Below are 17,494 nucleotides of genomic sequence, written 5' to 3' on the forward strand. Positions count from 1 at the left end.
CCCCAACAACTGCAACAAACTCTTTGGTACTAAGATAAGCTTTGAACTTTCACTCGTAGCTATACCACAAAGTTCCATTACAGCATTTGATGAGAACAAATTAAACTAACACACCATCACTGTATTTTAGGTTTTGGTGGCCTGCTGCAACTGGGCTTTGAAATGTTTGGGGACTTTTCTGCTTGACTGTTGATTAAAATAATAACTTTTGCCAAAGTGCATTTGATCACAAAAATAAACGTTCCTTTTCAGAGCTGTAGATTAATGACTACTTTGAATTTAAAATGGTACTATGTAGTTACTGAAAAGGTGGTCTGAGAGGCAAGAGTAACACTGAGTATTCCTATAACAACAGCTTAAGGGTTTCTGAAGTCCACATATTTAGCTGCATTTGTTCATCATGTCCACCAATATTTTCCAATCTCTTTACAATTAAAATATTCTGGGAAAAATACACATTGATCTTTAAGCTGTATGTACTCAGAATATTTGCTTACATGCATATATATACATATTTAAATTTTTTTCTCAAACTGTTTAATTTTATGAATAATAAAAATACTGTTCCCTACTGATTCCTGTGAAGTTTCTCTATCCCTTATTTGTTCCTCTTGCTCTAGTGTAAGAAAAGACCCTAGATCGATGTGTTTTGATCAATAAGCGAGCTACTTCTGCTTCTGAATATATCCAGGAAGACAATTCATTTGGCAATAATATTTTTTTTTCTTGCAAGTCAAGTGCTTTCAAAACCTCGGGAGGGTGTTTAACACAATTCGCAGACCAGAATAAAATGGTGTCTCACTCTGAACAACGATTGTGAATTTGAGAATCAACTAAGAGTTTAGGCATTATTTAGCCAATAATTATTAATTATCATTTTGTGTTCTATCAGGTGGAAATCCTTGATTGGGAGACAAAGAAACAGCTATGCTTCCTAGATAAGGTAAAACAAAAATCTGTTTAAAAGGGTAGGTGACTTTTTAGAAATTAATAACTTTTCTTAAGTAAACATAATGTTTATGAAGGGTATTTCATCTCCTGCTAGCCTTTCTTTGGCCACTTTTAGCAATTATGCAAACTTCATACTAACTGCAGAGTACTTTGACCCTTTTCCAGAAGGAGCTTTCAATGCTGTTGTAGTAATTCTTGATGGCTGCTAGAGAAGCTGCCTCTGAAAACACATGTCAAAAATTGTCCTTCCTTTTTCCTGTCATACTTTGAATCATTCATACCAAGGCTAGACATTTGTAAGAAAGTTACAGTTACATTTTCTAAGTCACATTTCTATTTGACTTAATAGTTTTAAACCTAGTACTTGTATTTCAAAATATGCATCTTACATATTTGTAACATTTTTGTTGCCTAGGTGGAACCAAATGCCACAATTAGAGAGATCAGATTGATGTTCCATAAATTATGTGAGTATAACTTCTACAGCATCTCACATCACATCAGAATATCCACTATATAAACAGAAAAAAATTACATAATATGAAACATGTGATATACACACACATAGTGCTGATAACCTGCACATGAATGTGATCACAGTGAGATTTCAGTATAATTATTTTATACTCTCCTAATACACCTTTGTAATTTTTCTGCTGCGTAAATCATCACTGATATTAATGTTGAATAAATATTCATAAAAATCTTTAGCTAAATCTTATCTTGTTGTGTTGCATTCATTATAATAGTGGATGACCTAAACCAAACATTGTATGTCACACTATTCTGTATGGTCTTACAGATCCTCGGTGGTATCCAGCAAGGCAGTCAATAAAACTTGATCCAAGTAAGTACTTGTGAGGACTAGAGTATCTAAACTCTGAGCAGGGCCCTGGCATGAAAGGTGTACCTTTAATGGCTATTAGCTCTTAAGAATGAGTTTCCAGCTATGTTAATTAGCACTATGAAGGCTGAAGAGAATCCATAACAAATACAATTCTTTGGAAGTACTGAACAAAGTTCCACCATTGCGCCTGGTGCCTGGTGCTTGGTAATTAACTGAGGAGTCTGCACATTGTTCCAGTGCACTTTCTAACTACTGAGCTCTCTGACTTCTGCTTTCAAGACAGGGAGCACAGAACCTAGATATCAATTTTCCCTTAGCTGCAGTGAGATGATCTCCACGGTGAGGCTCAGCTGGGAGTACTAAAAAGGGCTCTGAGTCTGAGCGATCAATTCACATAATCCTCTGCTCTCAGGCAGGAATTACAGTTCTTTTGAGGTGAGCTAATGCAAAACACATTGCCATGGATGTAGCAATTGCTGACAAAGCTGATGCCAGCCGGCTGACTTCATTCAGTTGTAGGTGTTGCTACTAGAAGCCTCTTAGTACATGGCCTCAGTGCACAAAAGATAGTCTAATGGTCAAACTGTGTAAATTCACCTTAGTACTCAGTATAAAACGTAAAACATTTTTTCTTTTGCTTTCATTAAGCATTATTTTATTTAAACAGTCCCTTAGAAGTATGCTGGAGAAGATTAGTCCATTTTGTAAAATCTATCCATGGAAAAGAAATGTATGAGCACCTTATTTCCTTCTTCGAAGGTCTACCTTGTCAGATTCCTTCATGAATGTTGTGAGACTTGCCATGAGAAAATGCTGGCCTTCTGGAGATTTCCCCAGCCTAGGCATTAAAAGCTTGAGTACTAGCTCATGTGGAATCACCTCCTAGCTGGTTGTTTGGGAAAACAAAGACAATGAAAATTTCTGGAGGAGAGATTTCCAATCACAGCTTATCCTATCTTATGTTTGTTTGATGATGAGCAAGGAGAAGAGTGGAAGAGAGAGGAGAGAGAGAGAGGTGCAGGTGACTAGGAGGTCAGTGAATTATGCTAAAGGGCAGTGACCTATCAGCAAATTCTGCTGTTAACAGTGATGAAGCAAGTCTACTAGAATAGGCAGGCAATACACAGGATTGGGAATTCTTTTAACTGTTTTGGTGTGAATAGAGGATCCAGGCTTATATATGATTACAGGGATAAATAAAAATAAAGTATAAATATTCTTAGTCTTTTTATTGAGATTCCAATAAACCTACATTGCATCAAAGAATCTCACAGATTGGTTAAAGCACAATATAAAGCTAATATGCTACCAAAGTTGACTTGAATTTCACTGAGACGTAATTACTTCTTTCCTTCTCAGAAGGAAAGTCCCTGAGGGATGAAGAAATCCTGCAGCACCTCCCTGTTGGCACAACTGCTACCTTATACTTTAAAGATTTAGGGCCACAGATAGGATGGACTACGGTGAGCTATGCTTCAAGTCTGAGCCATTTTAATGGCTAACATTCCGTAATTAATCCTTACACCACTTTTTGTCTCTCTCCAATACTTCTGCATGATGTCTGCTCTGATAGTGGATGCAGGCAATGATTCCTCATTGCTTCAGTTCATTAATCAGGGAAAGCAGTAACAATTACTGTGAATGCCCGGTTCACTGGGAGAGTAGCAGTGGAAAACATGCTGCAGGGTACGTTGACTCTACAGAACTAAGGTCCAGGTTCTCAAATGGATTTAGATGTCTACTGCAAAATCACTAGGAACTAGGGGTCTAAATGACTTTGGGGACTGCTTCACAGGACCTGTGCAACTCCTGACAAAGATTAGGATTATACTGCTCTAAATTTCTCCTGCAAAGAGGCATGTGAGCAACTTCACATGCCAGTAGTTGAAGTCACTTCAGCAAGGAAATGCAGACAGTAAGATCAGTTAGCTGCCTGCATGTGACTGTGTCCCAGGGTGCTTGTGTCAAGCTAACAACAGCTGATAATTTCTGCAATATTAGTAGCCATCCACAAGGACCTTGCATATTTACTGTCTTAGCTCAAATGCAAATTCTATCACAACTCCCTTGGCAGGCAATGCAGCACTGCTGTTTATTATGCAGTGAGGTGACCAGTGACCCTTCCAACTCTTTAGAAGGTCCTTGCTGCACATATTACAGTAGTTCCAATAAAACAGCACAATATCAAAGGAAAAGTACCCCATAATTTAAAGGCATATTTACCCTTTCTTAGCTATGAGACACCAATAAAATCTTGTGTTGACTACAAATAGCAAAGACAACATTAATAGGAGGTAAAATAAAGAAAGTCAAATGTTCTGCAAGACTGAATCTTCACATTATTTCCTTGGATGCAATGCTGATAAATCAGGCAGCTATTATACAATCAAAAAAACCAGGAAGACAGGCAAAAACTTCTAATGGCAGTGTAGACTCCCAAGACACACATACATTAACATATACCAAAATATCACAGTGCAGAGTAACACCAGGCTTCTGCCATTCCATAATCTTTCTTTTATGTTCTGCTCTCTCTGCCCTTCAAGCTGCTTCATTCAAACATAAGCAAAGAAATACTTCATTATTATCAAATAAAAAAGACAAACTTTTCATCTACAACCAAATCTGATCTGCCCCAGAGAAAATGCTGATTGTAACAGAAGTCAATGACACAGCTTTCTGAGTATCAAAATAATTCTAAACACATTAGAAAACAGTGATTTTGGTGGTTTTTTTTGTTTGCTTTGTTGTTGAGTTTCTGTTTGTTTGTGGGTTTTTTTTGGGGGGGGGTGGTTTCTGAAAGAAATACAATCAACTTCCCTTCTTTCTCCATAAATGAGGTATGGCCTACTTTCCTCACTTACAGAAGTGTGGAAAATTCAACTGTTAATGTTTGGTCCGAAGTTAACTTCAGTTTAGAGTGATGTTCCTAAGAAATGCACACCTATCTGAAATGAAATCAAGTTAGGGAATAGCTTCTTTGGTTTCCTCTCTTTTTTTTTTTTCTTTCTTTTTATTTTTCTCTTTGTGTTCAAATTAAAGATTGTTTGAACATAGAATGAAATTATTGTTTCTCAGGACAACTGCTGTGCTAACTGTTCACACAGATGGGGTCACTGTGAACACTTACAAGCTGTTCCCAGTTTAAACAAAATTCATTTAGTAGAAGCAGAACTCTTCTTTTTCAAGACAAATTCTTCACCAAATTTCATTTTAACTCAAAATAAAGAAACAGTTCTTGAGTGCAAGAGAAGGGTGAGAGCTGCATAAATGTAACGTGCATGCGTATTTGTTATGATCTTTGGGCTGACACTATTATCTTTTCATACCCATACTGTGTCTGCTGCACTGGCAATGGCTGTTTGAATGAAACTGAGGCAAATCATTGCAAAATATTTACGTGCATGTCTACCAGTTTCATAGCCCAATCCCAAAACTGCTATTTCCTCCCTGCCTCTCTTAGTGCCATCCTGGGTCAGTGGACGTGTTTATCCCACTGCAATAGTTATCACAAAGAAACCAAAGCAAAACCATCATCTAATTCAGCTGTCTAATTATTTTCTCTCTTTTTGCAGGTATTTTTGATAGAATATACAGGTCCATTGTTCATCTATTTTCTGTTTTATTTCCGCATGACTTTTGTCTATGGACTGGATGAGAGGTTTACATCAAGTCCGCACCCAGTAGTTAAGTAAGTCCGTTTGCAGGCGTGAGCAGTATTTCTCGTAGCCTTATTCCAAATGTCTTGCCACTCTTGGTTTTTTAAGCACTCTTAAATGCTTTTGTCTTGCTGTTTCTAGCTTGGCATGTATCTGCCATTCTTTCCACTACATCAAAAGGTTGATTGAAACAGTATTTGTTCATCGATTCTCCCGTGGGACTATGCCACTGAGGAAAATTGTGAAGGTAAATTGTGTCAGAATCTATCCATAGCCCCCCTTACAAATCCAACCTACCCAACCTGTGCTCTGCCTCTGCAGCATGGACTTTTTGGTGTGGCTTTTGTAACAATGTACAACAAACGTCACCCATAAAGCTGTAGTTCTTTTAGAAGATTTCTTAATGTCACTATTGTATAACATACATGCTGCCATACTATTACTAATATTATAGTAGTCTCATGACTTTTTAGAACTTTAAACCTTCAGCATACCCTTCCTTTTCACTCAGCCAGCTACTTGGGTGTGAAGGTTTTAGTAACAATGTTAACTTTAAAGGTGGTACAGGCATGCACAATGTTGGAAGAGTTGCCTTTTTAAAGAAAACAACTATTTTTTGTAACAACCATTTTATATCTTCTTTGCTCCATACACTCTTTGCTGTAAAGCAACTGTTAATTTACCTTTGATCCAGCACAAGGCATCTTGGTTGTTCTGCATTTTCTTCTCCACAGGAGCATTCCCTAATGTTACCAGCCTGCTGTGGCACAGGGAAACCATTGGGATTCAGACTCCCTGTTTCCTACATGTCTGCAAAGTAGTACAGTGACTGCATGGTTATGCATGGGCTGTAGTTGTTTTACAAATGTTTGCAACAAAGCACATACTAGTTGTCAAAAATACGCCTTATACTAAGGAAGACAAGAGATTATCATCTCAACTGGAAAAGCCTGTGGTATCAGCACTTGGGTATTTAACATTTGAGATTTAGACAGTCCCTTGTAATTTGCATTACGGCAGGGATACTTCCAACAGTGGAAGCTCTACCTTGTGGCTACCTCCTTACTGTCCAGTGGCCCTGGTCGTTCTGGTGGGAGCTTTTGAAATGAAAGAAGGGCCTGTAGTGGAGCAGTGGCCCTCCAAAAGAATCTTCCCTAGCAACTTATTGTGCTTCCTGCAAGCAAGAGTGCAGGCTTTGTTAGAAGGTTCAGAGATCTTGACACAACAGTAGCTAAGGCATGTTAAACAGTAGATAAATGAGCAACTTTACCTTGAAAAAAATTCATTCAGTGTGATAAATCTTCTTTTTCTCAGTGCTCTGACAACTGCTTGTTCCTTTCAGACCATACAAACTGTTGATGCTAAAACTGATATTTGTACCAGTCATTCTGATCACTTCCTCTTTTCCATCTTCTCAGGCTGGTGGCACTTGCTTTCATCTGTAAAGTTGCTGACAGTTCTTATTTTACGTGCTTAGCGATGCCTGGGTTTGATTTGCTTTTATAATTTCATTGACCTTGGTGGTGTTACTCCAAAATTGTGACAGTGAGAAAAATATCACATCATCTTTACTTTTTTCCATCACATCCAAATGGTAGACAAAACTTTCCTACTTTCAGTGTTTGATCACATACACAGCAGATATAGGTATCTTATTTCCTAAGAACAATGGAATGCTGCCTTTACAGGAGACACTTCAGTCTCAATAAGCAGAAATCTGAGACAGGACACAAATCATGAGATTTATGATTTTCATCCTTTGTTTACCAAATGAAAATGGGAATAAATTATGCCCTACAATACAGCAGCTTCACCAAAAGCAATTCATGCTACATATTAAGATAGTGTAATTCTTTCTAAGATACCTGATTTTTCTAGATATTGCAAAGGTAGAATAACTGGTTTATCTGGACTTAGTAAACAACTGGCTCAAGGTGAATAAGATAGGGATTAGTATACAGAAATTGTGTGGTAATAAAGGAACTAATTGAAGGAAAGTGCCAGAAAAGGATCTGTCAGACCTTTAATAATAGGAAAGTACCAGTGGAATTCCTCAAAATTTAGTATCATTATTAGTCTTACATGGTCTTTCTTTACCCTTTACTTTACCCTTTCTTTACCCTTTACTCATGAACATTTTCATGAGTAAAAAGAAGGGATATCATCACTTTCTAGAAAAACATCTGGAGGAAAGGAAACACTAGACTTTATAAATACCATTAAACCAGAAGACAATATAATAAGACAAACAGAAGGATACATGCTGGTCATGAATAAACATAGGCAGGACATCAAGAAATAGGGATCATCAATTGCAGTAGAGAAGACAAAAATTTAGGAATAATTTATTTATGGGATCCCTGCAATATCTCAACTTGACCTATAAGAGGTTGTTGTAAAGCTTTATTATTCACCTAGAATATAAAAGATTTGCTTTCTTTCAAAAGAAACGCTTTCTTTCAAGTGAGTTTGTGAAGTCTGCATGTACTCTGCTGTTCCTAGCAGAGGCCTTTGTATGAGCAATAAGGCTTCTAGTGGGATCTGGGCATTTATAGTATTACTGCTAAGGTCCTTAACAGTGGTAGACTCCTTTTCTTATAACTGAGGAATACTCTTGCAGTAAATCATGTTCTTTGGCTGAACAGTACTTGTTCAGTTTAATTACAACATGTATTTTTGGGGGCTGAGCCATGATAATCAATTTATTTAATTTTACTGTACTGAAATCCATTACCATATGTTCCATCCTGTGCCAAGCTGTGAAGCTAAGGAAAGGTTTTTCTGAGGGTGCCATTCTAAGATTACAAGCAACTGTTTCTACCTCAGTTTGTACAGCAATTAGTGAATTGTAAGAGCTGGCTGAAGAAGCTAGTGTTAGGGAGGAAGTAGCAGTTTATGGACAGGACACTAAATAGATTGTCCCTAACTGAAGTCACTCTTCTGATTCTGCTGCATTTCCTGGGGAAAAATGAAATCATCACAGGGAAGTTAATTTCTCTGCTAATTTCTCCCACCTAACCTTAATTACTGGTTAATAATTTGCTCTTTCTCATCAGTTATCTCAATATATAATCTCAGAGCAAGGATATACTATGTGCTTGTATTACAGCATACCCAAAAGGTCTCTGGGCACTTCAGTGGTTCAATTAACTCTGAAAAGAAGGTGGAAATGCAACTGAATGTTTGACCCTACTGTTTGCAGCAGATGAGGGGGCACCAGCATTTTCAGAAAAATGCACCATCAGACACTGCAGTCAGCTAGTGCGGGTTCCAGACGCTGAGGTAATCACTTTTTCAGGGTATTATTGCTAGAAATGCAGTTCTGGTATATACAGGGGGAAAAGACTGCAAAATCCAAAGCAAAAAAAATAAAGTTAAATCAGTCAGACAGAAAAGAATGCAGCCTTGGATAAGAATTTTGCCTGCATGAGCAGGAAAGCAAAGCTGTGAAGGAGAAAGCAGAAACACCTAGAAATGTCTAAGGTATAGGAACCTATTTGGAAGGCCAAGAAAAAAGTGTCACCAGAAAGAGTAAGACAATCAGTGTTTTACTCAAGATTGAAAATAGGATGCAAGAAAAGATAAGGTGAAGGAAAAGAACAGGGGGAGTGATGAAAGGACGATAGCTCAGTTTTGGTCTTGCTGAAGTCCAGGTGATGAACAAACACGCCGAGGTACTAGGTTTGGTAAAAGAAGAAGACTCCAGTGACAAGAGGCAAGTTTATGAGTTGTTGATGAGGGTTAAAGTCTGCCTGCAAAAAAATAGCTCCTAGAGGTTACAGCATGGAGGAAAAGAGGAAGGGGCCAGGAAAGGGCCTCCCTCCTACCTACATATATATAAGGAGGGAGAAGATAAACCTGTCACCAAGTTATGGAAGCAGCAATGAGCATCAGAAAAAACCCCACAGGAGGCAGGGCCAAGGAAACCAAACAAGAGGTAAAGATTGTCATTGTAAGGAGTTTTTTTCAGGGATGAAGCCTGTGAACAAGCTCTGGGATTGGTCAGGAGTGAGTCAGTACAGCCGTTAATGACACCTGTGTTGTCAGAGTTTAGAGAATGGAAGCTGGATCACAGAAGGAGAAGGACAGCAGCAAAAGGGACAAAGTAAAGATATTGCAGTGCAAGTGCAGAGGAAAGCATCAGGCATGATGATTTTAGGTAGGAAAAGTTAAAGCATGGGAAAGAAAGCAAACTGATGAGGTGAAGGAGAAGAGGACAGGTAAGAGAATGGGCAGTGAAAAGTAATAAATAGGGAAGAGAGGGCAGTGCCTAAATCTAGTTTTACAAAGACATGTTTTTGTCAGCAAAACAAATCTCTCTTTAACATACAGTGTGTATGTACTTCAACTTTGCCCAATAGCTTTCCAGACAAGATATTTTCAATAGTGTGATCATACTTTCTAAAACTGTTTATAAACTTAGCAGCTCGAAGATACTGGAGACGAAATCTTAACTCTGTGAGCACTACATCCTTTCTATTATTTCCTGTTATCTGCTCCCACCTTACCACACTTAGTATTGCCATTTTTTGTCGTATTATCAGTAAGTTGAAGGATTAGCCCATTGTTATCAACAGTCCTTGCACTGAATACTGGCCCAGAGGATTGTACTAAAACAAAGAAAAAATTGCCTGTTTTTCAGAACTGCTTTTATTATTGGGGATTTGCAGCTTGGCTTGCATATTACATCAATCATCCTCTTTACACTCCTCCCTGTAAGTAGCAAAACAACCCACAATGATTTAAGTACTGTTGTGTTTGCATACTAGTACTAATCATATGCAAACTTTTTTTTTTAATAGCTTATGGGAAAAAACAGATAAATTTTGCTGTGATCATGTTTCTGGTAGGTTTGTTGCTCTTTCTATAAAATGCTAAAATATCTTGCTTTATTTCTTCTGTTGTATAAGTGGAGGAGTGAGTAGGATAAGCAGATACTTAGAACTTGAACATTTGGAACATAGCACTAAAGCTGACCACTTACATGCAGAACAGTAAATCTGTCAGGTTTTAATATGATTTTGTACAGAAGGGAATATTTTCATTCAACATCCATTCCAAGACTAGGATATTTAACTGCTGGGATGATCTCTCATAATCTTTAAAGAAGCTGGAACTACCAGTTTGTGACACTATGTTTAAAAGCCAGTGAGTTTGTTTTGTGAACTGTTTCTCGAGTGTTAAGAATCACAACAGATCATAAAACTCAGAGAGTGATAGACCAACTAAGAAAGTATGTTACTGATAATGTCCAGGGATAGAGTTTCATTTTGCTGAGCTTCAGAAAATTTTACAGCTTTCCTTATGAATCAAAATTCTTCATCACTGATCATTCTCACAGTTCCCAGGAACATTTCATACATGCAGAAGCAATGTTACTGTAGCCAACAAAGGTGACCTATATACAAAGATTTTTCCTATGTTTGGATAACTTGTTTAGCACATCAGGTGTTCACTTGGACAAATTAATTGTCAGTGACTGAAGGATCTCAAAGCAGTTTCCTAGTATGAAAATTCTATGAGTTCATAACCTATTCACATTTTATAGAGAGACTCCATAACAGAGAGCACAGAGCTGGGAATAAAACTCAGGAGCTCTGACCACTAGTCATTTGCTCTGATGGTTATGCTTTGCAGACACTGGAGGCTGTCCATAATCATATAAATGGGTCATTTCAATGCACTTTCTTTATAATTGATTAGGGAAGCATCCTTTAAAACCAGTGAAGGAAGCTGGGTCAATTTTACTTCATGATTCATAGCAATTATACTCTAGGGAAGAAAATTTACTTAGAGTCCAACCTGTATCTTCCTTGAGATTTTAATAACTTTTGAGAAACTGAAACTATGCAAATCCATTTTTGGGTGTTTTTAAAGACATAAGAATGACCAAAAGATAAAGCAAGTATCTCCTGGGTTTACTTTTATCCCCTTTGTTTTATTTAGATCTCGTGGGGATTATCTAAGTAGTAAATTTGATCTTTTGACACAGAGTCCACATTTTCTGGAAAAGATCATAAATATATAACTGAGTATGACATGGACTCATGTTTGAATGAAGATATCCTCCTGTCAGACAGCACTCTCAGTTAAGGATATTTATTACGTTTACAACAAATTACTTTCCTTTTCCTAAATTTTTAAAGGACCCCAGGAAATAACAAAAGGAAGAAAAACAAATAGAAGGGAAGCACATTTTTAACTCTGTCATACTTTTTCTTGCAGCTGTGTGAAGCTGGAAATTTTTCCATTCATGTTGCACTCAGTGACCTCCGGAGAAATGGTAAAAACTGAATAATCATTTTTCACTTTGGCACAGCCATTCACTACTTCTTAATTTACTCTGCCTTGTGAAAGACCTGATCCTGGGGGGTGTTGATACCTGTCAGCTGACTGCTGTGGGAGCACAGGTTGCTCAGCACTGTAAAGACTGGATTCTAAGGGAGATAAGACAGTGCAAAGAATTCAACATCAGACTGTTGAACTGCACTTCCTATCTTACTGTAATTTTTATTGCTAAGGCCCAGGTTGTGTTGGGGGGAGCAGTTATATTGGTTACACTGGCAGTGCAAAAGGAAACAGTGCTAGTAAAAGCTATGATTTGGTGAGCAAGGAAAAGTAATTTCACTGGTTTCTATAGGGGGCACAAGATCTCTGTGCAGATCAGGGTTCCTTGGGCATGAGCCAAACATCTTACAGTGATCAGCTACGACTGCTAAAATCCCATTCTGTGACAATTTGAGAAAACCTTTAACTTCTAAATTTAAAATTTGAGATACCTCTTCTTACAGGAGTGACTGTGATCAAAGGCATAAATAGATGACATTCTAATGCCCAGAACATTTCCTCACAGTTATTCTATTCCTTCTTGTGAGTCCAGAGGACATCCTGTCTCCCCATATCCTGCTTGTCCCTCTCAGAGTCATGAGACACAGGAGTAGGCAGAGTTGGGTTGTCTTTATAGGAAACTATGTATTTAGGAATGTGAATATTTTGTGATTTGTTTTCTAATCTATAGGATCCAAAACCCGTAAGATCCCATATCCAACAAAGAATCCTTTCACATGGCTGTTTTTCTTTGTATCTTGCCCTAACTATACATATGAGGTATGTATTTTCAAACAAGATGTTCAGATTTTAGCTTTGCTGAATATATTTTCATTTCTTTTGGAATGTTAAACATGGGAGAAACCTCTGAAACAATTGAGCTCTATACATTTCCCCTCCTCCCCTACACTCCATTAAATCAGACTGTGGATGGGAACTTGTCTGTTCTTCCTCCCCTCTCCTGAGGCAGTACTGATGGGGCTAAACTTCAACAGACAGCCCTGAGCCTGTGGTTCAGTGTGGCTGCTAGACAAGACACATACACTGTAAAGCAGTGCAAATTCTGCAGCTAGGGACAGGGAGATTGCCACTGAATGTTGTAATGAGGGGATGGAGGTGTCTAGTGGATTTATAACATAAGATCCTAGGAATATCACAGCAGGCAAGAAGATATGGTCAGACAAATAGATGATATTGTGCTAGACAAAACAAGCCAAAGTCTTCTTACACAGTCACTTGTGTTGGTGGTGACTGCTTTAGAAGCTTGAATCAGTTTATAATTTAATATTCCTTAATCAGGAGCCAAACTCTTGATTGAGTTCAAAAGCAGATAAAATCAGTGCAACTCAGTGTAACGTTGACTCGTGCACAGAAGGACAGCACCAGGTTTTAAATTCAGTGGAGATTAACAGATATTAAAGAGAGGAGCATTTGGTCTCAGACTATAGAAAGTTACCATTCCTAGCACTGATGGAGGTCTGACAAATACAAATTAGGCAGAGAAACAGAAAGGACATTGTTGTAAATGCTTAAAATTTTGTCATTGTAATAGCTATGGAAGCAAACATGAAGGTTTTGTTTGTGATAATAAGGCACTGTTCACCATCTTGGCTAAAGGTTATTAACACTAAAAATTGATCTGGCTGACCTTGGCTTTTTTATTTACCTGTACTAGGACAAGGTTATTTTGATCAATAGAGACATAAATGCAAATGCTGTCACCAGAAATATTTTAAATTTCCTTGGCCAAAACAGGTGGGGACCTGGATCAGTTTCACAATCATGACTCAGTGTGTTCCAGGTGAGTAATGTTTTGGTACTTTAACCTGAAGTGATGTCAGCAGCAAGAACATGTTTTTAATCTGATAATGAAATGTATCTTTTCTTCCTTTCCTTCCAGTGGGGCTGTTTACCTTGCTTTGCTTCATTCAGATGACAATCTGGGCAAAGGATAAACACTGCACCTACTTACGAGAATTCAAGGATTATCCAAGTCATAGAACGCCGATTATTCCCTTTTTGTTGTAAGAAAAGAAGGTTTAATTTGAATATTGCACAGAACTTCAAGAAGAAAAACCTCATAAACCTCCTGCCAAATAAATGAATTAATTTAAAGGATTTTGGTGCATGTTTAATCACCACTGCTAAGGGAAACTGTATGCACTTGAAAGCTACACTTCCTTACATTCAAGAATTCTCAACTCACAAGCACCTTAAAAAATAAAGCTTCATTGCACAGCTGGTAGTTGAAAGCCCCTGCAGTTCACTGTAACCTGATTGACTTAGATTTTTCTGTACTAGCCTATTTAGATTGATGGATCAGAAATACTGAGAAGTCTGTGCTGAAAAGCAGCTCCAAATTTAGCAGCGGCATTCTGCAAGACAGAAGTACATTGGAAGGAGGACATACCAGCTAACTACTAGAGCTCAGTTCAGCCAGCACGGCCAGCTGGCCTGGAGACAGTTGCATGATCTGCCTTCCTTGACTTGAAGAAGAGTGTGTGCTGCCTGGAGGCAGGTGCTTTGTAACAAATAACATTACCAAAGATTATGAATGGTTCTTGGAATAAAGAAATAGGCAATATCTCAAAAACCTGATTTGGGTCTAACCCCTAATTTGCCAAAAGAGTCTGAAGTAAGAAATATTTGTTGTATTTGTGGATGTAACATCCTCTGTAGGGGGTTTTTTGTTTGTTTTTGGTCTTCTTCATTAGTAAATTGCATATTAGTAAGTAAGGTTCAGAAGCAATCTGATCTATATCTTTGATACTTGGCCTGTTTTCATGTAACAAGTCCTTACAATACTAAAGGACCTTTTACCCAAGCATTTTACATCAGGCTTCTTGGAATAGTTTTTAATATACTTTGTAAATACATGAAGTGACTGCTAGTCCTCAGAATGCTCTTCCTATTTTCAGAGCCAGGGAGAAAAATTAGCTACATTTTGGACTTCCTGTGTTTTCTTTTTCACAAGATGTTCAGTGTGACTTAGTTGGGTTTTGTGTAAATCTGATAAAAAAGGCTATTGAAATCTATCTGAAGGATATTTTAAAGAAGCTATTTTAGAATATGAAGAGAATGCATAGATAATGTTTTGTTTCACAATTACTTTATTTATCTATAATGGATGTATAGAAAGATTTTTGCAACTTTTTGTAAGGATGAAATATGCAATAAATTCTAGACTATGTTTTGAAATCAGTTGAAATAATTATGGCAAAAAGAGAAGGCTACAGCTGGTTGCTGAAGTTTTGTAATATTTTGTACAGTACAGAGCAAGAATGTCCTTATTAAAAAAAAAAATCTACATCAATTGAAGAACAAAAACTTTCAAAGTAGAAATACATGACCCAGATTTTATTTCCGTATAACGTACCTTAGAGAAGATTTCTTAGAAATGGTTAGATCTGGTAGATAACTGAAGCAATATGTCATTATGAATTTGTTTTCAGTATTGTTTTTTTCACTAGTTTGTGAACTAGTGAACCAGAGAAAAGAGCTAAATGCCAAATGATTTCCCACTGAGTGCAATGTGGAGTACAAGCAGGTTGAAATTTTCCTTCTAAGGAGAGAGAAAGCACATACCCTATTCGTACTTTACACCCACTTAATGTCCAGTCACAGGAAAGAAGAAAAATTTGTTTGGTAACAAAGATATCTTTCCAGGTCTCCACGAGAAAACAAAACTTTTGGCAGATTTGGACATACTCTCTTTCTTTTTAATCTCCATTTTGACATTTGGCCTCTATTTGAGGCAACTTGAAGATGAGTATGAGATCATTTTAATTAATTTTTTTAAAGCATGTTTCTTGTCTGGGTCTGAGATCTGAATTAATTCTTTTCATTCTTGCTGAGACAACCATCTGTTTTCACTGGCAGCCTGGTGAGACAGTGAAGCAATCTCCCAGCACTAGACCCATCAGCCAGCACTGATGTTCTGACCTTGGTAGTCCCGTGCAGGAATCAGCGTGGCAGGAATCCGCTTCTAAGCTGGGCAATGCTCTCTGCCTTGGGACCTGTCTGCTGGCTGGTAGCAGCTGACATAAGGGTTAAACAAGAAGAACCTACCAGCCTGAAAGCACCAGACAGAGAAAATGTCTTTGATGCTATTTATATGTCAACAAGGAGGAACGAGACTTCTCTTCTTGTATCTTATAATCAACTTTATGTTAGAGGAAGATTTTATTCTATTGCCTTTCCTTTGACACTGTCATGTTATGTGTTCTTGGTAGAGCAGTAGAAGTTGGCTGTTGCTAGGGTTGTTGTTGAGAGCACAGTGCTCAGAAAGGTGCAAAAAATCAGTGTAATACTGAGTGTGGGAACCTTTGTTATAGCCTTGTGCTGCTCTGGTATGACACATCTTTGCCCTGTGCACACTAAGCACTGGTGACTGTAAGAATAGTCTATGCAACTGCCTGCTGACGCAAAGCAGGCGACACCTTTGCTTCGCGGCTGGCTCCAGCTGCACGGGGATGCAAAGGAATTTCCTCATCCTCCATCTGCTGTTTAGCAAAGTTCACAAAAACCTGTGTGAGGAAAGCAGAAAAGGTCTCAATTTTCTTGAGTGAGGTGAGTTATTGGAATGACCACTCTTCAGGAAGGAGACACAAAGGGGAATCCATAGACATTAACTGAACTGAGGCACTGTGTTACCAGCCAGGATCATGATTTCCTCATTTATTTTGATAAACTTCCCTGTAAATTCTTTTCTGGTAACTTCCTTCCTTGGGATGTACTTGCTGGCAAATAAAATTCTATTTTTTCTTAAGGAGGAGATAGGTTCAGCAAGGTTTGCACAGCTTGCACAGTGTCAGTTTGGTTGTGATAGGAAAGAGGAGACAGAATATTTTAGTAGGAAGCTGAAAGACAGCTAGGAGTGTCTCTCTAGCAATCCCATGGAAGACAGCTTTGCAAATGTGGACCCTCAGTTACTTAGGAAAGAAGACAGATGGGGCCAATACCCTCCAGGAAGTGGGTGTTGCCAAAAGTCCCAGTGGACTTTCCAGGTTTTGTGTGTCTAATTGCTTCTCACAGTATCTCTGAATCAACACCTTCCAAACCTCTTATTTAAAATAAAATGTTATTCTCAGCTCAGCCTCATTCCAAACTGCTGACCTTGCTCAGATGCTGCTCCTGAAGGAATGTGTTGTATGAATTCTGTCATCTGGGAAATGCTGTCTTACCAGCTTTCAAATAGCACCTATTTATACAGGGAACAAGTTACAGATTCATACTCATCCACCCTCCTTGATGAGAGGCCTGGGAACTTTGCCTGAGAAAGAGGTGAACTTCTCTACTCTGAACATTTTGGTCTTTCAGTTGTTTGGATACATCTCCATTGTGTTGCCCGATTCTCACAAGACAGGCTTTCTCATGGATGTTTTACTTTTTACTCACCTGATCTAAAGTTGTTTGAGACACAGAATATTCTTCAATATGCAAGTTTTCCTTATTGGAGACTATTAACCGAAAAATCTTAGCCAGAGAGGAGGAGCAAATCTGATACTGCAGCATGTTGTAGTGTTTCTCTCTCTGTAAACTCCCAGGGAAGTTCATGTGTATGAATTGCTCAGCAGGAGTAGGATCTGGAGGCAACCCAGACTTTGGAGCTTTGATTTTCAGAGTGACAATGTAGCCATCTCCAAACCTGGAAAGCACATGTGGATTTGGGAATTGGATGAAGAGATGGTTTCATCGTTCAGGAAGGAAA

The 17,494-nt window shown here is 38.1% G+C and overlaps 2 protein-coding genes across 8 annotated transcripts in view; one reads left to right on the forward strand and one right to left on the reverse strand.

The window, feature by feature from the left end:
- Window positions 1-15,212, forward strand: part of TECR (trans-2,3-enoyl-CoA reductase) — a 24,195-nt gene extending 8,983 nt beyond the window's left edge. For 2 of the 4 annotated variants that reach the window (XM_017835062.1, XM_017835064.1), the window contains exons 2-13: window positions 893-943; window positions 1,367-1,418; window positions 1,754-1,798; window positions 3,158-3,261; window positions 5,374-5,489; window positions 5,599-5,704; window positions 10,100-10,172; window positions 10,260-10,303; window positions 11,683-11,740; window positions 12,476-12,564; window positions 13,540-13,585; window positions 13,685-15,212. In XM_017835062.1, the coding sequence (XP_017690551.1) occupies window positions 893-943; window positions 1,367-1,418; window positions 1,754-1,798; window positions 3,158-3,261; window positions 5,374-5,489; window positions 5,599-5,704; window positions 10,100-10,172; window positions 10,260-10,303; window positions 11,683-11,740; window positions 12,476-12,564; window positions 13,540-13,585; window positions 13,685-13,812 (912 nt within the window). In that variant the 3' untranslated portion in view covers window positions 13,813-15,212. Of the gene's footprint in view, window positions 1-892; window positions 944-1,366; window positions 1,419-1,753; window positions 1,799-3,157; window positions 3,262-5,373; window positions 5,490-5,598; window positions 5,705-10,099; window positions 10,173-10,259; window positions 10,304-11,682; window positions 11,741-12,475; window positions 12,565-13,459; window positions 13,586-13,684 lie in introns of all 4 variants that reach the window. The other 2 variants (XM_017835063.1, XM_017835065.1) reach the window with 2 other exon arrangements.
- A 717-nt stretch (window positions 15,213-15,929) lies between these two features.
- The window catches only part of ABCA4 (ATP binding cassette subfamily A member 4), a 72,149-nt gene continuing 70,584 nt past the window's right edge, over window positions 15,930-17,494 (reverse strand). For all 4 annotated transcript variants that reach the window (XM_017835059.1, XM_017835057.1, XM_017835058.1 and 1 more), the window contains 2 exons: window positions 17,182-17,431; window positions 15,930-16,310 (listed from right to left, as the gene is read on the reverse strand). In XM_017835059.1, coding sequence (XP_017690548.1) covers window positions 16,188-16,310; window positions 17,182-17,431 — 373 coding nt within the window. In that variant the 3' untranslated portion in view covers window positions 15,930-16,187. The remainder of the gene's footprint in view (window positions 16,311-17,181; window positions 17,432-17,494) is intronic.

This window comes from Lepidothrix coronata, unplaced genomic scaffold, assembly GCF_001604755.1.
Source record: "Lepidothrix coronata isolate B3197 unplaced genomic scaffold, Lepidothrix_coronata-1.0 Scaffold247, whole genome shotgun sequence".
Classification (NCBI taxonomy): Eukaryota; Metazoa; Chordata; class Aves; order Passeriformes; family Pipridae; genus Lepidothrix; species Lepidothrix coronata.